The following is a 26,864-nucleotide window of genomic DNA, read 5'->3' as shown; positions in this document are numbered from 1 at the left end:
GGAACTCATTTGAATTAATTGAGTGGCTAAACAGCTATTGACACTTGTCTCTCGACACGGAATAAGTCATTATAATAACCTAATTTAAAACCATCGCTACAAAGCACAAAATAATTCATTGTTAGTCAAAGGTGAGAAAATGAATTAAATTCAGGAAAAAAACAATAACTCCCTTTTAATATGTAATGAATCCTTTTCAAGTAACTTTTCTGATCTAATGTCTGTTACAAAACAATACTGTATACAAACACAAATGCTACATTAATGTAAACAAGATATAAAAATGATTCTTATGGTAATAAAACAAGCATTTGCTTTAGTATTCCCCTTTTTTATGTGGATTTTCCTTTACCAACCAAGTTCATGGTAAAAATGTCAAAAGTTTTCAGAACAATATGGCAACATAACATTCAGACACTTATGTTTTTGTCTTTTTTAGTCATAATGCTCAGATGCTAAATTCAGTGGTTTGACGTTTCAACTAACTGGCAGAGTCATGTACATTTCAGCCATGCATTTTGATATTGCATTTATTTACGTAAAACCCTTATTAATCTCCTGCATTTCCAATTTTGATACTGTCGGCTGCGGATCTCCTGACAAGTCAAGGAGGCAGAGTTTGGTCAAAAGATTCATGCGATCTGACCGCTTCTGTGTCTGTGAGAGGTTTGTGTGTGTCTGAAAATAATAACGAACGGAAACGAACAGACGGTACTAAACAGACTCCTACTGCTGAAGCTGAAACTCTTTCAAGGCATTAGTGAGACAGTTCCCGTGCTGGCGTGAGGACTAGTATAAGGTGGTGGGGAAGGCAGAAAGGGGGAGGGTCTCAAATATCCTATTGAACTCTGTTTCACAAGCCTTCCTTGTCGAGCACTCAGATTGAGGTGGCAGGGCAGGGGGAGTGGGACATGGGGGTGGAGAAGAGACACGTTGCTTTTTTTTTTAAAGAAAAAGTCCGGCGCCCCCTCTCTGTGGGTTAATGTAACAGGCTCTCCGTCTGTGCATCCTTTCAGTCTGTCATCCCCAGAGTGGGAGGGTAAGGGGTGGGGCTAAAGCAGGTGGGAGGGGCAGAAGGGTGGGTGTGGCTGATGACAGGATGTGATTGGCTGGGGTAGGAGAGATGATTCTATGACAGGATGTTGGACATGAACTCAAAGAATCTTTTGGAGTACTGCTCTGGGTTTACGGTGGAGATCTCTGCCCCAGCCTGAAGGAGGGAGAACAGAGTTCAGTGTAAACACATGCACATTAGGAACATACAACTACAATTTATATTTAATAACACATCTTCTCCTTGAAACTACTATATGATCTAGCATCTTTGCAGCCTAATCACTTGGCTTCATGTTTGGTCAAAGGTAGTCCATTACTCACCCCATGTTTCACAGTTTTGGCAGCATGTGCAGCTTTTTTCTTAGCGTCGTAGTGCGTGAGGATGTCGATGATAGCCATGAAGTACACTTCTTTCTTCGCAGCACCTACCACAAGGAGCAAGACAGTGCATAAGAGTATAAATAGCAAGTATTACGTTTCACTGGGCAGTCCCATGATGTCTGTTCTAAAATTAGTTTAATGTTCAATGTTAATTAAAGATGCACTATATAGAAATTGCTCTAGCATTTCCTGGTTGCTTACCCATCTATACACAATACCCCATAATGACAAAGTGAAAACATGTTTTTTGCTAAGTATTGAAAATGAAATATCGAATTTAAATAAGTATTCACACCACTGAGTCAATACTTTGTAGAAGCATCGTTTGGCAGCGATTACAGCTGTGAGTCTTTAAGGGAAAGTCTCTAAGAGCTTTTCACACCTGGATTGTGCAACATTAGCCCATTATTATTTTTTTAAATTCTTAAAGCTCTGTCAAATTGGTTGTTAATCACTGCAAGACAACCATTTCCAGGTCCTTTTTTGCAGTATTATTTAAGTGACTTATTGCAAACAGGATCCATGTTTTGGAATATGTTTAATTCTGTACAGGCTTCCTTTTCACTCTACCAATAAGGTTAGTATTGTGGAGTAACTTCAATGTTGTTAATCCATCCTCAGGTTTCTCCTATCAGTTATTAAACTCTGTAACTGTTTTAAAGCCACCATTGGCCTCATGGTGAAATCCCTGAGTGGTTTCCTTCCTCTCTAGTTCGGAAGGACACCTGTATATTTGTAGTGACTGGGTGTATTGATACACCATACAAAGTGTAATTCATATAACTTTACCATTCCTCAAAGGGACATTCAATGTCTGTATTGTTGTATACCTATCAATAGGTGCCCTTCTTTGAGAGGCATTTCAGATTTCAATTTTTTATTAATATGTAAACATTTAGAAAAACACAAGCCCACTTCGACATTATGGGGCATTTGTGTGCAGGCCAGTGACAAAATCAAAAATGTAATCAATTTTAAATTCAGGCTGTAACACAACAAAATGTGGAAAAAGTCCAGGTGTGAATACTTTCTGAAGGCACTGCAGATAGAGAGTAGCACAAATCTAGCACAATTGCATAAAAAAATCACTTGACAACTCAAGAAAGACAGTCTCTTACTATCGTTGCTCTTGATTGCGTAGACGTCCACGGAGGGGTCGAACTCGCCAGGGCCAAAGAACCCGCCAAAGTTGAGGGGGTTCCCAGGGCTGTCTGGAGGGGTGCCGAAGGAGCCGGTGAGTGCTCCTCCCATCCCATCGTTCTCGTACTCCTCCTCCTCTCCTCCTGCCTCCACCTCCATGTCCTCCTGCTCTGCCCGGTCCACATCATGGATCCCCACCAGTAGACTGTAGTCCATGATCTTTAGAGTGGCTAGGAACTATGTACACAAACAGGTGAAAGATGTCAGATATTGTAACAAATGTTCTTTTGGAAAATTTGGAGGACATTAAACTCACTATTATTTTTCTATTTGTCAACCTAAAGTAATGTCTTTGTTCACAGGTGAAACTGGTTGAAAGGACTAGAAACCAAACATAATGTGCAGAAGTCCATTTACGGATATTTTCACAATGACTGTAATGATAACAAAAACATCAAATCGAGCAGCCGTGAGATGTCTCCTACCTCTACGTCGCGCTTTAGTTTCTCCAAGAAGTACTTCTTGTTGTCATCTCCTATCTGCAGCTTCTGGCCCTCGTTCAGAAAGTCGTTGTCCTTAAAAGTGGGGAGTTCCTTGGCCTGAGCAGAGTAATAGAAATTAGAATCAAAATATTCTGAGATTGGCACAAATGACAGAGGTCTTGATTTAGGATTGACTTTTTAGGAAGAACAACCATTTCAGGCATTTCCTCTCGGTGTAATGGTTTAAGACGTTGGGTTTCTCGAGCGCGAGGTCCGCAGTACGACCAGTGACATTGGCTTCACCAGGTTCTGTCCGTCCCTCACTGGGTGTGAACCAGCAACCTTCTGTTCCCAACAACAACTCAGCACTCACAAAGCAGTATTTACCCACCGCTCTACAAAAGACGTAACCAGGAAGGGAAATAACTACTTCTAGGTTTCAGAGCGGGTAATGTAACTCACATGGATGATACTACTAGAGCACACACAGCTAACTATTCCACATGGACTACACTCACCCCCTTTTGACTGCCCCCTCTGCGCAGCATAGACAGCAGTCGGACATGGCCCAACTGTGGATGTGTTATTTCATTTGTGCTTCATTATCATTAGATGGAAAAAACAGTATTTCTGTACTATTCTAAAAAGTATTTTGGCCTGTAAATGAGTTTTGTTTTTAGCTGGTTAGTTTGATGCTTTTTTTTTAGCACGACCCACAGTTATTTTTGGGGTGCTGTCATTGTACCCCAACACTCCTCTCATCATCGTACATATGTAAAAGAACACACCTTCTCTTTGTCACTGGCTTCCCTTGAGACTGTGGAACCCTGAATGAGAGAAAATAAGATAATTCACAGAGATGTAACGGAATGCAGAGTTAGAGACAGACATTCTTTGCATCTTTGTTCCCCCTTTGTTTCTCCTGGACTTGACAGTATGGTTATAACATTGTCATATTTCAGAAAGCAGAACTGTTTCCCCCTGAGAATGCCTGGCAGCGGCAGAGTTGTTTGTTGTACGGGAAACGGTGTTCTGAGAGCCAATAGGCATGCACGCCGTCACACCTCTGTTCTCAGTGTTGTTGCCCGTGCACAAAGAGACAGATTTGCTGAGCTTTTCCACATGAGCAGCATTCTTAACCATTTCCCCTTCTAGATGCTCCAGAGTGGTGCAGCGGTCTAAGGCACTGCATCTCGTCACTACAGTCTCTGGTTCGACTCCAGACGGTATCACATCCGGCCGTGATTGGGAGTCCCATAGGGGGAGCACAATCGGCCCAGCGTTGTCCGGGTTTGGCCATCATTGTAAATAAGAATTTGTTTTCACCGACTTGCTGAAATAAATAAAGGTTAAATAAAAATGTAATAAAAAAAATATATATCACAACCATTGGAGCAGAAAATAGTCTGGCTCAAGTTCTACTGGGAACCGGAATACTCTGCAAGCACCCTATGCATTGAGCTTGTTACAAATGCCCTTAGCCCAATGAGCACCAACAGTGTTACAGCTGTAAGTGTGCTCCTAGTGCCCTACTGAAGTTAGTGTACTACCAGTAAGTGTTCTCCCAGTTGGTTCCCTCCAAGCTAGTGTGCACATCGACACCTACCTTCAGGTCGTACTTGCGGTGCACGGTGAGACGGTGGCTGAATACATTACGGGTCACCACCATGTACGTCTCAACCCCGTCCACTGTTAGCCGGTACATGCCCAGGAACTGAGGGAGCAGAGTGCTGCCATGACACTCCACTATGAACTGGAGACACCCAATGGAGGAAAGGAGAGAGAGAGGGGAAAGAGGAACGGGAATGAGTAATGCAAAGGAAACAGGGAGAGAGCTCCAGTAATGAAGTCGGCATAAATTGTTAGCTATTACAAAAGGATAGTCCCACCAAATGGAACAATTCACCGATATTTCTTCAGCACCACATTGAAAGGTCCTCAATATTTTAAGCCAACATGCTCCCTTCAACATGTATTAAGAGGGTGTATGTTTGTACAGAAAATACATTTTAAAAATTCAAACGTGTTATATTTGTGCCTGTGGGAACTCTCCCACCTGGTGGTACTTCTTGAGGATGTTGTGCATCTCGGCGATGTCTTCGCTGGACACCGTCTTGATGACGAAGCGGTGGTCGTAGCTGGACAGGAAGCGGTTGCCAAAGCGCCCCTGGGAGTCGCTGTTCAGCGGGGCGCTCCTCGTCAGAGAGTTCTGATGATGATCCACCACAGGAGGGAGCCCGGGGGTGAGAGACATACAGAGCAAAAAATTGAGGCTTTGACATGAATGAAAAGCCCTCTGTAAAGAATGTTTCATAATTATTTCACGAGTTAGTAATGGATCAATGGATTTCATTTACATAGAGCTATTCCAAGCTAAACAAAAAACACTTCACATAGCGATCCAGTCAGCAAGGCTACCAAGTTAGTTGAACTTAATGTAATAAACTATGCTTGGTATCGCTAAACACTAAAAACACCCACTGTTTACATGTGAGAACTCAGTAAACAGGGGACAGTCTTTTTTTTCTATATCAACAAATGCTGATAAAGCCTTACTATATTGGGCTGAGGGATGAAATGCTAATAAAGCCATACTACATTGGGCTGAGGGATGAAATGCTGATAAAGCCTGACTACATTGGGCTGAGGGATGAAATGCTGATAAAGCCTGACTACATTGGGCTGTTGGATGAAATGCTGATAAAGCCTGACTACATTGGGCTGAGGGATGAAATGCTGATAAAGCCTTACTACATTGGGCTGAGGGATGAAATGCTGATAAAGCCTGACAACATTGGGCTGAGGGATGAAATGCTGATAAAGCCTGACTACATTGGGCTGAGGGATGAAATGCTGATAAAGCCTGACTACATTGGGCTGAGGGATGAAATGCTGATAAAGCCTGACTACATTGGGCTGAGGGATGAAATGCTGATAAAGCCTGACTACATTGGGCTGAGGGATGAAATGCTGATAAAGCCTGACTACATTGGGCTGAGGGATGAAATGCTGATAAAGCCTGACTACATTGGGCTGAGGGATGAAATGCTGATAAAGCCTTACTACATTGGGCTGAGGGATGAAATGCTGATAAAGCCTGACTACATTGGGCTGAGGGATGAAATGCTGATAAAGCCTGACTACATTGGGCTGAGGGATGAAATGCTGATAAAGCCTTACTACATTGGGCTGAGGGATGAAATGCTGATAAAGCCTTACTACATTGGGCTGAGGGATGAAATGCTGATAAAGCCTGACTACATTGGGCTGAGGGATGAAATGCTGATAAAGCCTGACTACATTGGGCTGAGGGATGAAATGCTGATAAAGCCTGACTACATTGGGCTGAGGGATGAAATGCTGATAAAGCCTTACTACATTGGGCTGAGGGATGAAATGCTGATAAAGCCTGACTACATTGGGCTGAGGGATGAAATGCTGATAAAGCCTGACAACATTGGGCTGAGGGATGAAATGCTGATAAAGCCTGACTACATTGGGCTGAGGGATGAAATGCTGATAAAGCCTGACAACATTGGGCTGAGGGATGAAATGCTGATAAAGCCTTACTACATTGGGCTGAGGGATGAAATGCTGATAAAGCCTGACTACATTGGGCTGAGGGATGAAATGCTGATAAAGCCTTACTACATTGGGCTGAGGGAAGAATTGACATCTGCTATGAGTCAAACTGGGCAGGGAACAACAGGGAGTTCTGATCTGCACTCTCCTTAATTGTCCTCTACCCGTTTGACATTACTGAGCAGTGCCAAGCAAACGTCTATCCTCATTCTGTCTTTCAGTTCACTACTGTTAACCCATCCTCAAATGGTCTTTCTCTTCAGTTAACCCATCCTACATTCTTCCCCTTAGACATCTCTACACAGGAGACCATATTTTACCTGGTAATCCTGGTCATCGATGCAGAACCTCTCCCTCAGGTTGCGGAACACCATAGGGCAGTACTCTTTGAATTTAAAGCGGCTGGGCAGGTTTTCTCTGAGAGATACAAAAGTATTGAAGAGTGTTAATATAGAAGAGTGTGTTAGCCCATTAGCATTCAGAGTGTTGATGTCATTTGAGGAATCATTGGACTAGATAACGGAAATGTGAGAAGCTCTTGACCAGCATACTAGAGGTGCTTCACTATGAGGATGATTTGCATTGCAAAGATGCTCAGTTAAGTTTTGAATTAATGTTCCGACAACAACATCAGTGTAGTGTGGCGTAGTGGAGATCGCCAGAGGCATAATCTTGATTTTACTTACGCAGGAAAATCAAAGTAAGGAATGTGATATATCCGAAGATGTGTAATATAATTATTACCAACCTAAAATAGTCATATAATCATACAGATCATCCGGCTTTTAAACACATTTTCGGTAAAAATAGCTTCTAAAATATATGTAAACAGACCATTATTTTTAACAGACCAATTCCTATCATCAACTGATTTCAGCCAGTTTATGGCTGTGGATTGATTGCATCGTTTGAATGAAATGTTGGCATATTGGCAGTTCGTTTGAAAAAAGTATGGAATCATTCCTCTAAAAAACTGTCTGGCTAGCTAAATTCTTCAAATGCATCACTTTACACAATATGTCATCACAGCACTGGCACATCATGGTTGACCAACTCCCTGACCCAAATGGCTGACTGTTATCCCATCATATGAAGGTTCATGTCCATTCTAGTATTATAATTCTATAGTTAGTCCATTAGCAGAGTGTTGATGTCATCGGAGGAACCCACTGGACTAGATAATGGAAATGTGAGAAGCTCTTGACCAGCAAACTAGAGGTGCTTCACTACGAGGATGATTTGCATTGCAAGGCTGCTCAGTTAAGTGTTGAATTCATGTTTTTACTACAACTCCAGTGTAGTGGGGATCGCTAGACCCATGGTGAGTTATATTACAGGTGATAGGGGAGCTTGATCTTGCTAGTGATTTAAAAGGACACCACGTCATAGACCATTGGGCCAACCAAGCCAAGACCTTCTCTCTCCTAATCAGTAGCATAACATAGTGTTAACAGACTTCAGGTCTGTACTGTATATTTCTAAACAATGCAGCTAAATTGGCCTCTTGTTTGAGTTTATATGGGCAGTAATATGGTGTGCAGTAATATGGTATGGCAGGTTGCAAAGTTAGAACTCAGGATACCTACTTGTTAAATAGGTGGTTGTCCACTTTGATCTTACTGTAGGCTTTAAAATCATCAGGCATCAGCATTACTGGTACAGGAACGTTACTTAACTCGTTGATCTGAAACAGAGGGGAGATAGAAAGAGCAGGAGATCAGAAGATCAGAATAGAATGCTAGAGCAGGGAAGAGGAGGTCAACACACTAATCCCCACACCAGACCAAACTGCAGTGAACCAGTGTCTATTTACTGACAATCATTCACTTTGGACCAAAGAGTCCCCTTGTCACATTGTTGATCTTATCTACCCGGACAGATTCACTGTAAGGAACAGACTGATTCCCCGAGCGAGCCTTCTCCGTAGATGTATAAACCCCAGACAGTAAGAGGAGTGGCAGGGAGGGAACGTGAATAAACACTTCAAAGAAAAAAGGAGACAAGAACACATCCAGGAGACGCAGACATGGCTGAAATAGGGGAGACATTTGAGAAGTTATCTTGAGGTGGGAAAATAATAGCATATGGAGCACAAACACATCGAGTTGTATGGAATATGCAGGACATAGCCGAGTCGCCTCTCATAGAGCTGCTGCTTCAAGGGATAGACTCTCATTCAACTGTCTGACATGCTATGAGGAATCACTGTTTAACATGCCCACAGGTTAGGCTCTGGTAGATAGTGTGTCCTTCAAAAGTATCCTATTTCTTTGTCATTAGAGGCATAGCTTAATGCCTTCAGCAGGCAGACAATCGATATCCTGACTATATGTTGGATTATGTCTAATCAACCTACACACAAGGTTTGATGAAGGCGGTCCGTTGTCGCTCAGTTGGTAGAGCTTGTAAAGGCAGGGTAGTGGGTTCGATTCCTGGGACCACCCATCCGTAAAATGTATGCACGCATGACTGTAAGTCGCCGAAGATGTAAGTGTCTGCTAAATGGCAGATTTTATTTTAAGTATGACGAAGGCTCATATCAGATTTGAAGATGTAGGCTGTTCCCAGTGTTGGAAAGCCTGTAAGGCTGGCATTATCTACCATCAAGACTGAATCCGTTTTTGAAGGGAGTTTCAATTAAATCTGTATTTGGCTATATGCTCCGACTGACAAAGGTCTTCTCTGAGCAAAAGCTTAGCTTGGGACTGAATTCATCCAGATTTGTGACGAGCAGAACAATGTTACGACTGACTACCAAGGTGAAATATATTGTGGTTATGACTAAGGTTATGAGGGCCTCGAGGAGAAGGCTCTTTGACGTCTTTCTTGCAATCGCCTAAATTAGCCTGCCGCCTACACCTTGAATCTACACCCAGCATCCACAACACACTGAACTTGTCCATGATGATTATTGCAGAATGTGTCACAGGATGATTATTACAGCTTCACTAAATATGCAAATTGGTTAATTAAATGCCATTGTCTTCTCCATACAATCAATAACTGTCCGTTTGACTATAGTCTATATTTATCCTTATCTTTCTTATATAAGGTATTTAAATATACATAAAATAGCCTCACTAAAAACACAGCAAATAGAGGGGGAAATCAATAATAATTACAGACAATAGTACATGCAAGATGTAATGTACATGTTAGTGTAGGCAACATATTGGAATGCATGCAAACATTGGAAGTGAAATTATGCATCAGCACTGTTATTCAAATGGTGAATGAAGCGAATCAAAAACCGCAAGCCTGGGGCATCATATTCATGCCAGAGATATTGATCTGGAGGTGTCAGTCAAGCAGGGAAGGGGGTGTGTTCGCCTACTACTGCTGGCCACAAAAATGGAGCCTTGAAGCTCTCTGCAATCCATTTGGTGATCGCATCATTCATTTGAGTGAGAAACTTGATGCATTTGGTGAAAAACAGTATCAATAAAGTGTCTTTTAGGATGTGTTGAAGACACTGTCCATCCTTCTCCCACTAAAATTAGACTGTGAACCTATTATTTTTATGGTTGAGTGTTCGAATGTGTACTTCACACTAAACCACATTAAATCAGGAATATAGGCTAGAATATGCTAAATGTTAGATTGCCGCTTTCTCATTCATTGATGCCTGTAAAACAATAGGCAGACAGGCAGCGGTTGAGTCTCAATGCAACCTGCTGCTCTCCAACAGTCACACCCCTCTCTGGCCTGCGCTAGACATAATGAATGCTTAGGTTGGAGCAGTGCTCACGACCTCCTCTCCTAACCAACTAACTAGCTCACTTCAGACCACCACACATCCCACAGAACACGTTATGCAGGTTGTCCCAAATAATGCCTGCAAATTGCGCGGGTAATGTGAAATGTTTATGTTCAACGTCGCAGCTATTTGCTGCACATTTTTAAAGCGCACGCGACTGGCACACCAAATAGCTAGATTGTTGCTACGTTTATATTCCTGACCAGGGAGGATGGTGAATGAAGGGTTAACAGCTTTCACCTGAGCATCAGACTAAGTACCTGGCTAACACCCATACACTACAGACGATGGATGAGTTCTAAAATTGGATTTTGTCAATCAAGCAGCTGGCTAACTATCGCGTTACCGTTAGCTAGTCAAAACACCACATAGACAAACAAGCTAGCTTGGGAACATGAACAAAAATACATTTACCGTATGGTTGACACCCCACATTAAAACGCTGAGAATAGGCTCACTTGCACGGAATAATTTCACTTTCTGTCCTATAAAATGTTTCTTTTTCGTCTTCGTTTTGCTAGCGCTCACCGGCGCAACGCTGGTACAGTTGGATGACATGTCTCCTGTTGGGAATAATTTAGGCAACGCAAGACAGCACTGTAATCAAACAGGCTAGCTGGGTCTTATCACTCCAGACAACGAAATTTGCAGTAAGAGCGTGATATCTATACATGCATTGTCGTATCCGCTATCCGATTTGCAGGGTCTTTGAATCAAATTAGATTCTGTAGTAAATTAACGGGATTGCATGTTGCGCGGTCACCACCCTTCCTCCAGAGCAGGCCGCACGGTTTCAGTCCAGAGCGGCACACAGACCAGTTTCTGGCATAGATTGTTAGCCGGCCATCCAGCTACAGGCAAGGTTGCCTTTAGCTAAGCCGCAGTCTTCTTTGATAAGTAATACACTATTGGTGGACGACTCCTCTCTTTTCTGGTGTCGTTTGCTACCCACAACGATTTGAGGTGATTTTATTTAGAGGTTAGTAATCCCATTATGATGCGCCTGAGATTGTTGTCACCAGTTTTGGGGTCTCCTCAAGATGGCGTCTAGACTGAACGTAGCAACGCGAAGTGCGCCCCCAAGAGGCAGAGAGTAGAAGCGCGTACTGTAGTTGGTACCTTGAAAGTGCAGCGACATTTTGGTCAGTAAATCTCTGTATTTGTAAAAGCTGCTGATGGCAAAATGAATACTATAAATCATATATCAGGATTTATCAGAGTAAATGTCTCATTCTAATTGAGTGGTGATGAAGCAGAAGAGGCATATATTTCATGTGTAGGCCTATGGCTATGAAGCTTGCACTTTTTACAGTCAAATTGACCCGCAACATTCTACAATAAATCCAATAATATGGTCAATGGTCTGTAGTAAAAACTTCAGGATTCTCTCTAGAGGAGCATTGTCTAGGGGGGCGTGGTTTTCCGTCTAGGGATGGTTGTCAAAAAGAAGATGCATGCAATGACTCCATCATGAACAAATGTGGTTAATGTATAGGGGTGGTGGGTGTTTTAGCTACTTATCAGCGACAGTTGTATTTTTTTTATATGTAGCAAATACATCGTATATGGCAGGCGGCAGGGACTGGAAATAATATCACGTGACCACAATGGGCGGTCCTCTGACTATGTGGGGGAAAAAAAGCCATTTTCTGGCGCTGCTGCAAAATCTAACGTTAACCGACTCAAAATAATTTACCTGTATCCACGTCGGGCGGTACTGGTGTTTTTCATGTCAAATCAGGTAGGAAGCAAAGAAAGGCATCAATTGTTTTTATTCGCATAATGCGATGCACAGGTACATCAACTCACAAACTGAGGTACTCGGTGTTATGTTTGGATTCTCTCTTGTTCGTTTCTCATATCCAGTCCTGTCACTGAATTTAAGATGGCTGCTTTGTTTCCCACTATCCATCTAAGCTTATTTTTCGTCTATCTTTACATAGTTTTTATTAGATTTTTCTATGATGCATAAGAACCCACTGGTACAGGAGGGGCTCATTGTGGGTCTTCTCGGGGTTTGGGGTACGTGCCTCACCGTGCACAGGAGGCCCCACTGGGGTAGTCGGGTCTAGACTACAGCAGTTCCAAACGTATTTTGTTAGATTGGTGGATGGGTAATATCTAAAAAAAAAACAACCAGGCTGGAAATAATTACAAAATAAATGGTCATACATTAGTAGCCATTCTATGTAGTAGCTATGACACTGGTCCATTACAAGAAGCATAACTGCTTCTAACAAAAAAAGTGATCCATATTATTATAGACAATATCCGTGGACCACATCAATATGTCTACACATTTTGTATGTGTAGGCTTTGTGTTTGAAAACATGTCAACAACAGCAAAAAAAAAGGTCACTAAATGTGTCATGTACTTTAGTGGTTCAAATCTTGCTATCCAATAAATAATCAGTCATTCTTTGGCTGATGGTTGTTCTTTTTGCAGATCCTTCCAGATGGATAAAATGCAACCCAGTCTGCTAAAAATCACAGAGCTGAATCCTAACCTGATATGCCCACTGTGTGTGGGCTACTTCATCGATGCCACAACCATCGTGGAGTGCTTGCACTCATGTAAGATTCCTAAGTCCACTGCATTATTCTACATGCATATGGGCTAGACTATATGGCCTATAAACTGATGTAGAAAAGGAATGTAGATTTACAATGCATTTTCTTTTCATAAAAAGTCCTACAGTAAGTCACCTGCTTTAAGTCTGTCTGTCTTACTTCAGTCTGCAAGACGTGCATTGTTGCCTTCCTGGAAACCAACAAGTTCTGCCCCAGATGTGATGTGCAAGTACACAAGACGTGTCCACAGCTCAGCATCAGGTTAGTCACATTGTGTGTGTGTGTGTGCGCGCACACGTCTCTCTCGGACTACTTGTGTTATTATCTGTCTATAAGTGCAACCAACATGGTCTTATCTTTAGTAAGTGGCTTTATCATTTGCATATCCTTTCTCAGGTCAGACAAGACTCTACAGGACATTGTATACAAGTTGGTGCCTGGATTATTCAAAGGTAAGACCATATCTCTTGAGATAAGGAGTTGTCTATACAAATACTGAACAAAAAATATAAACGCAAACTATTTTACTGAGTTACAATCCATAGAAGGAAATCAGTCAATTTAAATAAATTCATTAGGTCCTAATCTATGAATTTCACATGACTGGGCAGGGGCACAGGCCCACCCACTGGGGAGCCAGGCCAAGCCAATCCGAATGAGCTTTTCCCCAAAAAAGGGCTTTTATTAAAGCCAGAAATACTCCTCAACACCCCCAGGTTGAAGAATATGAAGGTCTTGGGGCTGGCATGGTTACTCAAGATCTGCGGTTGTAAGGCCGGTTGAATGTCCTTTTTTAGGGGGTAGATCAGCTTTAATATTGAAGATTGATAGAAGCCACAATCTATGTAATTGTCTGCATCATTTCCAAAAACCTATATATATATATATATATACATATACACACACACACAAACACAGCTGTCATCAAGGCAAAAAGGTGGCTACTTTGAGGAATATCAAATATAAAATAGATGTTGATTTGTTTAACACTTATTTGGTTACTACATGATTCCATATGTGTTATTTCATAGTTCACTATTATTCTATGTTGTAATGAGTAGGTGTGTCCAAACGTTTGACTTGTACTCTATGTGTGTGTGTATGTGTGTATATATATATATATATAATTGTGTATAATAATTTTAATTTAACTTTCGCTGTCATTTGTGTATCTGTTTTTAAGCAATGTGCAATGGAATCAGTACATCCCTAATCTCTTCACAACTATTTTGCAATCTGTATGGCACAGCTGTCAATTTTCTGGTCCTTAAATGAAACGGGGATACTTTTTTATCACAATTTCCTTTAACCAATTATGGTCTTTAATGCAGGGCCGACACAGGTTTTTCCCCCATCCTCTTGCCTCTTCCATTTTTTGTGGTAATGCTGCAATTAGTTGGTTGTAATTTTGGATAGAGCAGACCTTTCCATATATTTTTGTTAGCTGCTAGTGTGACTCCACCAGTCCTATTTATGATATAATTTACAAAGATTATACTGTTTTCAACTCCATTTTTATTTTATCGGTTAGTATATTTGTTGTAATATTTGTTCAGTCTTTTCTGGTGGATTAAACTGAAATTACAACCAACTTTAGGATTTGTTTTAAAAATGGCAGTATTTCTTAGATTATTTCATTTTCAAATAACCGAAAGTGAGAGGTTGTAATCTGTTGGATGTACTTCCAAATTCTCTAAAACAACGTATGAGGTGGCTTATGGTAGAGAAATTAACATGAAATTCTCTGGTAACAGCTCTGTTGGACATTCCTGCAGTCAGCATGCCAATTGCACGCTCCATCAAAACTTGAGACATTTGTAGCATTGTGTTGTGGCCTTTAATTGTCCCCAGCACAAGGTGCACCTGTGTAATGATCATGGTGTTTAATCTGCTTCTTGATATGTCACACCTGTCTGGTATCTTGGCAAATGAGAAATACTCACCAACAGGGATGTAAACAAATGTGGGTGCACAATTTGAGATAAATGTTTTTTGTGCGTATGGGACATTTTTTATATTTTATTTCAGCTCATGAAAAATGGGACTTTACATGTTGCATTTATATTTGTGTTCAGTGTACATTGCAGTATTTTACAAGGAGCATATTTAGTGCTAATTACAGTACAATAAGCCTGTTTGAGCCCGTGAACAGTTGCCCCCTTTTCATAATTAAAAGCGGACATATGCCAACGTCTTTTTCACTCTGACTTTTTGTTTACATCAGATGAGATGAAACGAAGGCGGGACTTCTACACAAACCAGGAAAACCAACACCTGGAGCCAGGAGAAGTGGTGGAGGAGCCAACTATTATTGCAGAAGATGAAATCATCAGTCTCTCCATTCAGTTCCATGAGAAGAACAAGTAAGTTCTAGAATGTGTGATCTCTTAGTCTTTTTCATGCAACCAATTAGATAGGATGTTTCCTGTAGAACAGACCAAATGTGTTATAATAGGGCTGTTTCCTGTAGAACAGACCAAATGTGTTATAATAGGGCTGTTTCATGTAGAACAGACCACATGTGTTATAATAGGGCTGTATCTCTTCGTGCTAATAAGTTTGTTAACAGAAAGCTGGGTAAAAAAGCATTTCAAAACAAAGCTATGCTCATCTTAACCCATGCTGTTTTTCCATTTTCTTATAGAAGTGACACACAACCTATGAATACAGAAGGAGACAATGTGAGTGATTCAACCATAAAATGCTAACCCAGTAAATGCTGATGTAAATTTGTCACCCACACTATCTAAATGATAATACATTTATTTTAAAAACAACTGTCATGCGTGCATACATTGCAAGCGCCATGCTCTACCAACTGAGCCATACAGGACCACATTTTTCTAACCTTTCATATTATGTCCTGCCCTTACCCTCTAGTTATAAAATCGGTTCTAACCACACGTACTGTTCTCCTCATTTTCAGACCAACAGCAAACGCTTCCTGCAATGCCCGGCAGCCATGACCGTCCTGCACTTAGCCAAGTTCTTGCGTAGCAAGATGGACATTCCAAACACCTTACGGGTAATTCCTACAGGCTGCACAGAACCGCCTCACAACTCCATAGATAGCCATAGCATACACCAACAACGGCTTTGTCGCAATACTGTATTTTAGTGACAAGCTGCATTCCTATACAGTAGATCATGTGTGCTTTCACTTAGGTGGACTAGCCCCATACTTCATACTTATTCCCATACTTCACCACCACACCCTTCTCTTGGACTTGTGTGCTATTAATGTGTAATAGTGATCTCTACCTTAACAGATTGAAGTGCTGTACGCTGATGAGCCCTTAAAGGACTACTACACGCTGATGGATATTGCCTACATGTATTCTTGGCGACGTGTAAGTGCCAACTGACACACTGGCTATAACAACAACACTGACCAAGCTTCAGTTGTCACTTCCAACCCTAATCCCAACTTCACTAAACATCTACGTTGCTAGGTCCTAGGATCTGAGTGATCTTTCACGTGTCTGGAGAGTTCTCATCTTCTCTCTGTGACTCTTTGCAGAATGGCCCCCTCCCCCTGCAGTACTGGGTCAAGCCCACCCGGAAGCGTCGACGGCTGTCCCAAGGTGCCGCCCAGGCCCACTCCGACGGTGTCAACACAAGCCCCACCTCTGAGAGTGACTCCCACAGCGACAAGGCCCTGAGCCCGGCTGGTCAGGCCCCCAGAGCCTCCACCCTGCCCAGCCCTGCCCTCCGAGGCCAGCCCTCCACCCTTCAGAGCCCCAGCGGTACCACAGGACCCAACGGTACTCAACGGCTCCCTCTAGCCTCCAAGTCAGGGAGCAACACCCGCAAGGTGAACGTCAACGGCAAAAGCAATGGAGCGGCGACTGAGACTAGGGGAGGGGACAAAGGGGCGGTATCACCACCAACCTAAATCTGATACATCCCAGGAACATGGAGAGTGGAACGGAATTGCCCCAAAATGTTGGAGTAGCCCCTCAATGGACCAATGGACAGAGAAGGAGAAAATCTGCCAAGAGAGTACTAAGAGAGAGGGCGATTGTGATCAGCAAAAGACTGTCAAGTGCAGCCAAATGGACATTTAATTTCAATGTGTGTGTGTGACTGTGTGTTAGAGTAAAACATACATACAAAATGTACAATATGTATCCAATGTGAGCATTCGTACATACCTGGTGATGTATATAGTATCTTTTATACAGGATATTGTAATTGTTTTGTAACTGTATAATATGCAGTCGGTTCAACGATTCCTTCCCCCAATTCTTCAGAATTAATTTGGCTTTAAAATATCAATTATGACAAAATGCTGAATGGAATTGCAAAGCCAATGTCCATATATATAAATATTAACTAGAAATAAAAAAGCAAGATGTCTTCTTGCCGTCGGTCATACTGTATATAATAACTCTGGTGTATGTAGATAGATGCAGTACTTTCTACTGGTAATGGCCCCAATCACCAAGGACAATAGATATGTACGAAACGTTTGATGCACTTTCTTTGAAATGCAGATCACAGTATACGAGTACTGAACTTCCCTGTGCTTTGACATTAGAAAGCCATTATTTATCAAGCCCCAAGCAGCACTACAATTGTCTGAAAAAACATAGCTTACTGTACATGTTTTTCAACATTACATACTGGTACCCGTTCTACTTACAGAGAAATGAGCTCAAAGGGAATTGTATATCTGACCATGTACACCATGTTGTATTTTCATACACTTTTGACATTCCCTCAATGTATATTTTGACCATTCAATGATATTATTCTAAAATATCAGCCATATGTGCATGTTTAGGTCATTAAAAAGTTTACTTACTTGGTTTTGAGTTCAGTGTCCCATTCTGATTAGTTTGAGTTATTTTCTCAAGCAGTTCAAATATCAGAACTTGCCAGTGCCCTTGTGATAAGTCTCCATTTGGACTTTTAATACAAAGAAATCTGAAATTGCTATCAACAACCAGTCATGAGTAGCAGAGCTTTAAAGCATGTATTATCATTATGCTGCTATTTAGAAATGTTTAACTTGATTTTAAGTTGGGATCCATGGCAACTATGTGCTCTCCAAAGAATCTGGATTTTCACGACTTCAATGCAGAGGATGCTTTAGGTTGAACCATTGCATTTCTTCATAAGTGACATACAAAACAGTTTATAGCATGGCAAAATGTGACCGTAATTAAGAGAAAGTAAAAAATGTATTTGATCATTTTAATTTCAACCGACAGAATACACCATGGAGGGAATAATACATCTTAAACAATTAATCTTATAGAAAGCCTATGATTTAGTGTTCTATTACAATACTTGATTTGGAGAAACAGTCCATCACAATACTTGTGCGTATCATTAGCAGAGCATTAACATTTTAAATCTGTTTCATCACAATTTACAGAAGCACCAGTGCATACCACACACAGGGCTATTCCACAGTAACTATTTTTCACTTTAAAATGTATGCCAAACAAACCAATGATTACAAAGAATGAGAGACTGACACTGTTACCTAACTTTGCATTTGCACTCTTCAAGTAAATGTTTTTTTTTTGTGGAAATTGTTAAAACTAGCCATTGTGCATAAAGTTGAATGGTTTGATTAACTTTAATCATTGGTTTTCATATTTTAAAGTGAAATCTCAGCATCATTCTGTTATTGTAGAATTGCCCCATAACAAGTATCAGTCTATCATAGGATGCATCCTCAATTGAGTTGTTCACAGCGCTCTTATGTCATGTAAATCTTGTATGGACTACAGTGGGAGATTTGTTCAAAGCTAGTGCTAAGCCGAGAGTTTCCCATTATATTATAATGGGGTTCCTAATGCTGCGTTTAGACATGTAGCCCAATTCTGATATTTTTTCCACTAATCAGTCTTTTGACCAATCACAGATCTTTTCACATCAGATCTAAGCATGTCACAGTATGTCAGATATGTACATAAGTCATCTGTTTGCCATCAATCACCCAAGTGCAGAGCTACTTTCAGAACCAGTGATTCTGGTCCTACATCTCCAGGACCAGAACTCAGAGGACCCACAGCTCAGTGATTTGGACAAAAACATATTCAGCGCCTAGCCATTCAGGAGTCGGTGTTCTCTGGGAACAGGGCAGACTGGATGAATTCCTGCTTGTGAGTGCCATCGCAGTATGGTGGGTTAGCGGTGTACTTGCAGCCACACAGCCAAGCTTTGGAGTCCTTCTCAGGGATGAAGCGCAGAGGCATCAGGCCCTGGGCTTTAGTCTTGTGGGTTCCATCACAGAAAGGCTAAGACAGAAAGATGGGAGAAACACGACAGCGTTTGAGGACCTCAAATTCTAAATTAGTTACTGCTGCTAGATTCTGTGGCACTGAATAATCTGCTGCGTTGGTATGCTAAAGCAAATCTGATCCAATTCCACATGACAGAGTTCAATGAACCTGTTTCATTGAAAGTAGAGTGATGGGCGCATGGTGACCAATGTAAAGCATGATTGTAGTGCCCTCACCTGTTTCTTGCTGTGTCCACAAGTGCACCATGAGTAACGCTTTCCCCCTACAAGCTCCACCTTGAAAGGCTTTTTGGAAGCGATGACAGGCTCACTGGATAGACTGGAGAGCTGGACCTGTAACGATAAGTTTCAGATTTAGGGTAGCAAAACTGATTTCTAATGTGCAAATTCTGTGAATGCATCCTACAAATGCCTGTGTGTGGTCAGCAAACAAGAAAATGGAAAATTATATTACGGCAGATAACAATAAATCACTTCCTCCCAATGCTATAGAGTGGGAGTAAATCCTCACCTCACAACATTGTAATCCACCATTTGAACACTAGGCTGCCGTTGCAACCAAAGACAACTTGTTTACATGCACAAGATATGTGTTTTGTTGTTAACCATGTGAAACGTCTTCCTTGAGACTTTAATCGTTTGCTTACCTTTGGGGCAGTAATAATCGGCCACGTCCAAGGTTGTATCAAGGTTGCAGAAACTAATTTGCGCACTCTGTCTGACATGATCGTGTTCATATTTGGTTGTGGGTGCGTGCTATTAAGTAGCCTGCGGCTGCTACTCTGTGGTCTTGTATATTGTTATTTATAAATAAAGCCTTCAAATTCAACGTATTCATATTAGTGACAGACAATTAGCAACAAAATGAAAATGGCATCAACAACCAACGTTAGCTTCACTTGAGATAAGGACGAGCGGAGACTGTGTAGCTAACAGCTGGTCATGTAGAGGTGGCTTCCGGGAATTAGTCACGTGAGCCGCTGCATGCGCTTCTCTCACACAAGATGCGCAGCATTGAGGGGATTCGATTATCTGGCCTTGGTTACCCGGTTGGAAAGAGTTTCACCGGGTGAAAAGTGAATTAGTTTAACCCTTTAACCTAACTCATAACCTTGACCCTAACTCCAAGCCTAGCTAGGTTGCCACCTAGCTAACATTAGCTACAACAAATTCGTAACATATCAAACGTTTAACAAATGTGTAACATATTATAAGAATTGTAATCCGTAAAGTATCATAGACAATGGATTGAGTATCCCGGATTACGTTTACTATGTTACATATACCCCAGAGTCCAGGTTGCAAGCCCAGGAAGCAGCCCAGTTCCATAAAGTAGGTAGCCTGGCGGTTAGAGAGGTGAACCAGTGGCCGGAGGGTTGCGAGTTTGTATCTCAGGTCCGACTGAAAAAATCTGTCGGGAAGTGAGCTGGCAACAATTGGTTGCTAGCATTACATTTCTAGATGCCATTTGCCTGCTGTTGTGCCCCTGAGAAAGGCACTTGACCCTCACAACAACAGCTCCCCAAGTGTTCAGTGTGGCAGCCACCCTGCACCTCTCCAAAAACCTGTGTTTTGGGGTTGGGTTAAAAGCAGAAGTCACATTTTGTTTCTTTTTTTTTCACACATGAACTTAGTTTAATAACGATCATCATATATCAGCTATATGAACTTGCCCGACGCCAGCATGTTAGACAAATATGAATACAACATATTTTTATTTGATTTGTTGCAGTAGGCCTATTTCACTATCCTTGCATCATGTCTTGCCTCCAGTTTGAGCTCAGGCTCCTTGAAGATTTCCTTTGAACATGAACATGAGCTTTGTTCTATGTAGGCCAAAAGTCACAGTTTTCTTTTAATATCTACATTGCCTGACTGTTTCTCAAAATAATGCATGGTTTAAGGGGAAAAAAATAAGAATGACACAATGTGTATTGAAATAGTAGGCTGTTATTTATTACCATATGGACAGTGACAAAACATAAATGCCTTTATCCATTTATCATAAATAAAATGTGTGTCAACAAGTGATTTATGAACAATCAATATAGGCAGTACAGTATAAGGAAGTTAGCAGCTTCATGACATGTTTAATTTATTTTTTAATAAGTTATTCATTTTAAACACTTTTTTTCCACTGAGCTGACTAGATGCTAGAAGATGACCTTGAAATGTGTGCCACCACAGTAAAGTACATTTTTGGTTTGCTTACAAGGACACAGCATAAGGGTGCTGTCCTTCTCGGGAGTGAAGTGTGGTGGAGAGATGCTGGGTGCTTTAGACCTGTGAGCACCGTCACAGAAGGGCTGACAGAGAAAGGGCGTCAGAGAGAGAGAGGTAGCGAGACTGTCAGAGCTATTGTTTCACTGATTTCATTTGTAAATTATAGCACAGATTACAATCTGAAACATTATTCTCATGTAGAAGACCTAAAAATAGCATATAGGCATAAATCACCTCTGCTGGAATTGAAAAGGGTTAATATTGCATACATTTTGGCTCATCAGTTCTAACCCTTCTTTAGTTTTTTCGTTTTTTTACATTCAATGCCTTGAACTAGAACTCTGCTACACGACCCGAGCCCGACAGGCCCCGACATTATACATCAGGTTAGTCAGGCTTGTTTTTTTCATCAATAACTAGGGTACAGGCTAGAGTTCTGCACAGGCAGGAATTTTAAGCCAGAGTACTCTACTTTGAACATTCAATGCCTAACACTCACCTGTTTCTTGCTGTGTCCACATGCACACCAGACATAGCATTTGCCTCCAGTCACTTTCCCCCTGAAAGGCATCTTGGCAGTAACGACTGGCTTATTGATCTGAGCGGAACACTGCATCTGAGGAAGAGGTAGTTTAGTCACACAATAATAGAGTATTGCTTAGTCTTGTCGTATGACATAAGTGTTGATCCTGGCACTGAGAACTCATGGTGCAGTGGTTCCCAAACTGTAGCAATAAATGTAATTTTATTTTAAATTTACTCTTGAAAGTTGTAATAGTAGAATGCGCAAGGTGACATTCAGAAATGGGATAGTGCATCATCAGTATTCTTCTTGTCATGTCAGTCATTGCATACCTTAGAGAATTATTTATAACAGAAATGTCCAGATCAACTAGCCCATGTCAGCTAATGTTTTTAAGATACGTTTTTTTAGTCCAAATATTTTGTAGTAATGGTCAAGTCACTCAATATTAGATGAATACACATTAGAAATGGCAAAATGTATAGAATTACAAGAAATTTGCTTTAAAATGGCAAAATAATTATCTGCACCCCATGACAAAATGTGTAGAATTGCAGAAAAAAAGTTTCAAATATGAAAAATGTTCTCTCTAAATACTGGAGGCTGAGACAGGAGGGTTCAGGAGACACTGTGGCCCCATCCCAAAAGCACAGCCCCCACACCACTAGAGGGATATCTTCAACCACCAATTTACCATCCTGAGACAAGGCCGAGTATAGCCCACAAAGATCTCCGCCACGGCACAACCAAAGAGGGGGGGGGGGGCACGTCAGTGACTCAACCCACTCAAGTGATGCACCCCTCCTCTTCACTACCATATGAATGGCAGTTCTGTGCCATGGGTGAATAAGGTGTGTTCTCTAATGACTATGCAGGTTTTCTTTGAACAGTTGCCCTTTCTTTATCTACTATAAAAAAACATGCATGTTGTTATTTCATACAGTGCCGTATAATTAGTCTTTAAACGCTAGAATCTAGATTTATATATTCAAATATATAATAATAATAATATAATTGAATATATTTATTCAAATACACGTCAACAGTGATACTTTAATACTCATATCGTCTATTTGAAGTATTTTAGTGAGGCTTTACAGAGAGGCTGGAATCCAGATCACACCAGAAAGCTGACAAAAGGTGTTATTCAAATCTCACAAGCGACCTACTTACAAAAATGTATTTGCCTTGAGTTTATACATACACTTGAATTGGTAACAGCTGCAAATAGCCGAGGTTGCCTCAAAATTGCAACGGTCCCATTACGCCTTGTTCCTATGATCACGTTTATTCTTCCTGAAGCAGCGCGCGAGCATCTTTGTTGACGTCCCGGTTTTTAGTAAGGCTACCTCCTAAGAAATGTCAGACAAAACAATCTCCAGTAGCTTTCACTTCACCCTTTTCACAAAAAAATGAATTAAAAAGACAAGTTAGACCGCCCACAACAAGTATCAACTTCCAAATGTGTTTATATCGCCAATGACAATGATTGTAGCAATATTTTGTAACACAGACAGGTAAGCTATTGGCCTATAAATGTAAAAAGACGTCCCAGGGCGAGGCCCACTTCCATACAAATCAAATGTTATTAGTCACATACACATGGTTAGCAGATGTTATTGTGAGTGTAGCGAAATGCTTGTGCTTCTAGTTCGGACAATGCAGCAATATCTAACATGTAATCTAACAATTCCACAACAGCAACCTAATACACACACATCTAAGTAAGGAATTGAGTAAGAATATATACATATAACACCGATCCCGAAGAAGTTAAAGTGACTAGTGATCCATTTATTAAAGTGTCCAATGATTTCAAGTCTCTATGTAGGCAGCAGCCTCTCTGTGTTAGTGATGGCTGTTTAACAGTGTGATAGCTTTGAGATATAAGCTATTTTTCAGTCTCTCGGTCCCACCTTTGATGCACCTGTACTGACCTCGCCTTCTGGATGGTAGCGGGGTTAACAGGGAGTGGATCGGGTGGTTGTTGTCTTTGATGATATTTTTTGGCCTTCCTGTGACATCGGGTGCTGTAGGTGTCATGGAGGGCAGGTAGTTTGCCACCGGCGATGTGTGGTGCAGACCGCACCACCCTCTGGAGAGCCTTGCCGTTGTGGGAGGTGCAGTTGCCATACCAGGCGGTGATACAGCCCAACAGGATGCTCTCAATTGTGCATCTGTAAAATTTTGTGAGGATCTTCAGTGAGGGTTTTCGGTGAAGCCAAATTTCTTCAGCCATCACCGATCATAGAGGAAGATAGAGGCCTCTAGTGACCAAAAGCCTGTTTTAGCAAAGGCTGTGCCATTGAGGGTTTCAAATCAAATCAAACTTTATTTGTCACATGCCCTGAATACATGCTCTGAAGTGTAGACCTTACCGTGAAATGCTTCCTTACAAGCCCTTAACCAACAGTACAGTTCAAGAATAGTTAAGAACATATTTACCAAATAAGCTAAAGTAAAACATTATAAAAAGTAACACAATAAAATAACTCATAACAAGGCTATATCCAGGGGGGTACAGTACCGTGTCAGTGTGTGGGGGTAGAGGTGAGTTGAGGTCATTTGTACACGTAGGTAGGGAGTGAAGTGACTATGCATAGATAATAAACAGCGAGTAGCAGCGTACAAAACAAATGGGGGGGGGGGGGGGGGGCATTTGAATAATTGCAGTCCTATGGCTTGGGGGTAGAAGTCTAGGATACTTTTGGTCCTACACTTGGTGCTCCGGTACCTCTTGCCGTGCAAAATCAGAGAAAACAGTCTCTGACTTGGGTGATTGGAGTCTCTGACAATTTTATGGACTATTTTCTGACACCGCCTATTGTATAGGTCCTGGATCGCAGGAAGCTTGGTCCCAGTGATGTCCTGGGCCGCATGCACTACCCTCTGTAGCATCTTATGGTCAGATGCCGAGCAGTTGCCATACCAGGCGGTGATGCAACCGGTCAGGATGCTCTCGATGGTGCTATCACGTTTTAAGGTAAGATCCAGATGCAGACTGTGTCGAAGTAACAATGTTTATTACAAGAACAAGGATGGCAGTCAGGCTCAGGGTCAGGTCAGGCAGAGGTCGGTAATCCAGATTAGTGAGGAAAAGGAACAGGAGGGTAGACAGGCTCAGGGTCAGGACAGGTAGAAGGGTCAAAGCCGGGAAAAACTAGAAAACAGGAACTAATACAGGAGCAAGGGGAAAAACGCTGGTAGGTTCTATGAACAAAACGAACTGGCAACAGACAAACAGAGAACACAGGTATAAATACACGGGATGATGGTGAAGATGGGCGACACCTGGAGGCGGGGGGAGACAAGCACAAAGACAGGTGAAATAGATCAGGGCGTGACAGGTGCAGCTGTCAAACTTTTTGATCTGGGGACCCATGCCAAATCTTTTCAGTCTCCTGAGGGGGAAAAGGTTTTGTCATGCCCTCTTCAAAACTGGCTTGGTGTGTTTGGACCATGATAATTAGTTGGTGATGTGGACACCAAGGAACTTGAAATACACGACCCGCTCCACTACAGCCCCGTCGATGTTAATGGAGGCCTGTTTGGCCCGCCTTTTCCTGCAGTCTACGATCAGCTCTTTTGTCTTGCTCACATTGAGGGAGAGGTTGTTGTTAGTCTCTTTCCACCATACTTCCAGCATTTTAAAGTAGTCAAATTAGTCAACTGGGTGGGGATTCCTATTAGTTGTAGCCTTGATGGTGCTGCCCATGCTGTCACAGATGCTACAATGGTACAGATATAAAGAGGAGTCCTCTATCCAAGGGTGAAAGTAGAATTAATTATATGTGCAAACATGTTTATGGGCCTGATCATAGAATTACATATAGATTCCCTATTAATTCAATAGGATTTCTGTGGGCCTAGTCGTAAATAATTGTCATTTAATTTTTAAAATGTATTCACTTTATTGTGGAATAAACACAACCAGTTATGATGTTTTAATCTGATTGTCAAATAATCACTTCAAAGGGCTCCTTTACTCGGCTACCTGTGCAAGTTCATCCACTTGTAAAATATTCCCAGCCTCCAAACAGTGGTGAATGGAATGAGACAACTGTTACACAGAACACCAAAAAGTGTCATGAGATTTGGCGATTTCCATTAGGCCAGAACTGTCCGTGAGCGTCTCCGTTTCGGCCACTCATCTCTGCCTTTGCAAATTGTCAGTATTCTCATCTAACCACATCACATTTTGGATCGTAGGCTATACCACCCATTTTCAAGTCCATTCACTCATTTTTGCTCATGTTTTACCGATATGGCCTTCCCACCCTATTTATTTTGCCGGGACCATACCGCCTTACTTGCTCCTTCTTCTACAGTGTTTTGACTGGTTCATGACACTGTTATTGTTACAGATTCCCCTGGCTTTGAGTTTTTTAAACTTCATGCAGCTAACTCCACCCATCCCTTGGCGGTGCCCGAGACTAGGCCAGGGACATGTGGGTACGCAGACCCGGGAGCAACTGCAGCCCCTCATGATGAATTCAGATTTTTTTTGTGTCTCCTACTTCCATCAAAGTGACCCATCCCTGGACTAGAGGGATCATAAACTGTCTCCCCAAACTACTCATTTGTCTTGTGCTATTACTCAGAACCACATCCATCTCATAAATATGTTCTCTGGAAATAACATTTTATATTGTGTGTAACTCTCTGTGAGGTTTCCTTATTCCTCTGACTGGAAACTGTGTTAGTGCGTCACAGGCCAGCCCAACTGGGGAGCCGCTCTCTTTCAGTTATGACTGTTCATAACACTGTTATGACTGATTCATGAAGGCATTATGACAGGCTGCTTCAAGTAAGTGATGCAACACAATGAGGACTTTGTCAATGCCGCGGTCTGTAAATAACGCTTTGAAACCAAGAGAACATGCAAATCAA

General features: G+C 41.6%; 3 protein-coding genes across 5 annotated transcripts; 1 reads left to right on the top strand and 2 right to left on the bottom strand.

Annotated features, from left to right (window-relative positions):
- Nucleotides 1-160: 160 nt before the first annotated feature.
- On the bottom strand, nucleotides 161-11,463 carry LOC124002915 (phosphatidylinositol 5-phosphate 4-kinase type-2 beta). 3 transcript variants are annotated; one of them, XM_046310751.1, is made up of 11 exons: nucleotides 10,927-11,463; nucleotides 8,228-8,325; nucleotides 6,962-7,058; nucleotides 5,116-5,268; nucleotides 4,666-4,812; nucleotides 3,848-3,886; nucleotides 3,578-3,631; nucleotides 3,063-3,176; nucleotides 2,556-2,814; nucleotides 1,378-1,481; nucleotides 161-1,210 (listed from the first exon to the last, which is right to left on the bottom strand). In XM_046310751.1, the coding sequence occupies exons 1-11, from the start codon at nucleotides 10,954-10,956 to the stop codon at nucleotides 1,130-1,132; spliced, it is 1,176 nt and encodes a 391-aa protein (XP_046166707.1). In that variant the 5' UTR covers nucleotides 10,957-11,463; the 3' UTR covers nucleotides 161-1,129. The 3 variants fall into 3 exon arrangements, with proteins under 3 accessions (XP_046166707.1, XP_046166704.1, XP_046166706.1); XM_046310748.1 differs by having other exon boundaries at nucleotides 10,813-11,462; XM_046310750.1 differs by lacking the exon at nucleotides 3,578-3,631 and having other exon boundaries at nucleotides 10,813-11,461.
- A 524-nt stretch (nucleotides 11,464-11,987) lies between these two features.
- LOC124003648 (polycomb complex protein BMI-1-like) lies at nucleotides 11,988-17,780 on the top strand. The gene is made up of 9 exons (XM_046312136.1): nucleotides 11,988-12,139; nucleotides 12,845-12,972; nucleotides 13,134-13,230; nucleotides 13,366-13,421; nucleotides 15,194-15,332; nucleotides 15,614-15,650; nucleotides 15,896-15,994; nucleotides 16,239-16,319; nucleotides 16,490-17,780. Exons 2-9 carry the CDS (start codon nucleotides 12,855-12,857, stop codon nucleotides 16,862-16,864), a joined length of 1,002 nt encoding a protein of 333 aa, XP_046168092.1. The 5' UTR covers nucleotides 11,988-12,139; nucleotides 12,845-12,854; the 3' UTR covers nucleotides 16,865-17,780.
- A 374-nt stretch (nucleotides 17,781-18,154) lies between these two features.
- Nucleotides 18,155-20,308, bottom strand: LOC124003649 (CDGSH iron-sulfur domain-containing protein 3, mitochondrial-like). The gene is made up of 3 exons (XM_046312138.1): nucleotides 19,876-20,308; nucleotides 19,445-19,561; nucleotides 18,155-19,223 (listed from the first exon to the last, which is right to left on the bottom strand). Exons 1-3 carry the CDS (start codon nucleotides 19,963-19,965, stop codon nucleotides 19,038-19,040), a joined length of 393 nt encoding a protein of 130 aa, XP_046168094.1. The 5' UTR covers nucleotides 19,966-20,308; the 3' UTR covers nucleotides 18,155-19,037.
- Nucleotides 20,309-26,864: the final 6,556 nt, after the last annotated feature.

Source organism: Oncorhynchus gorbuscha, linkage group LG18 (genome assembly GCF_021184085.1).
Source record: "Oncorhynchus gorbuscha isolate QuinsamMale2020 ecotype Even-year linkage group LG18, OgorEven_v1.0, whole genome shotgun sequence".
Lineage (NCBI taxonomy): Eukaryota > Metazoa > Chordata > Actinopteri > Salmoniformes > Salmonidae > Oncorhynchus > Oncorhynchus gorbuscha.
This window is presented reverse-complemented; position numbering and strand designations above follow the sequence as displayed.

Excerpts from the sequence above, each read along its gene's own strand:
- LOC124002915 (XM_046310748.1), bottom strand. The coding sequence starts at position 10,956 with ATGTCATCCAACTGTACCAGCGTTGCGCCGGTGAGCGCTAGCAAAACG. Across the intron at positions 7,059-8,227 it reads GACAACCACCTATTTAACAA|AGAAAACCTGCCCAGCCGCT; the intron begins GTAGGTATCCTG and ends TGTATCTCTCAG. Across the intron at positions 1,482-2,555 it reads CGCAATCAAGAGCAACGATA|GTGCTGCGAAGAAAGAAGTG; the intron begins GTAAGAGACTGT and ends TCCTTGTGGTAG.
- LOC124003649 (XM_046312138.1), bottom strand. The coding sequence starts at position 19,965 with ATGAACACGATCATGTCAGACAGAGTGCGCAAATTAGTTTCTGCAACC. Across the intron at positions 19,562-19,875 it reads CGATTATTACTGCCCCAAAG|GTCCAGCTCTCCAGTCTATC; the intron begins GTAAGCAAACGA and ends TTATCGTTACAG. Across the intron at positions 19,224-19,444 it reads GTGGACACAGCAAGAAACAG|CCTTTCTGTGATGGAACCCA; the intron begins GTGAGGGCACTA and ends TTTCTGTCTTAG.
- LOC124003648 (XM_046312136.1), top strand. The coding sequence starts at position 12,855 with ATGGATAAAATGCAACCCAGTCTGCTAAAAATCACAGAGCTGAATCCT. Across the intron at positions 12,973-13,133 it reads CGTGGAGTGCTTGCACTCAT|TCTGCAAGACGTGCATTGTT; the intron begins GTAAGATTCCTA and ends GTCTTACTTCAG. Across the intron at positions 13,422-15,193 it reads GGTGCCTGGATTATTCAAAG|ATGAGATGAAACGAAGGCGG; the intron begins GTAAGACCATAT and ends TGTTTACATCAG.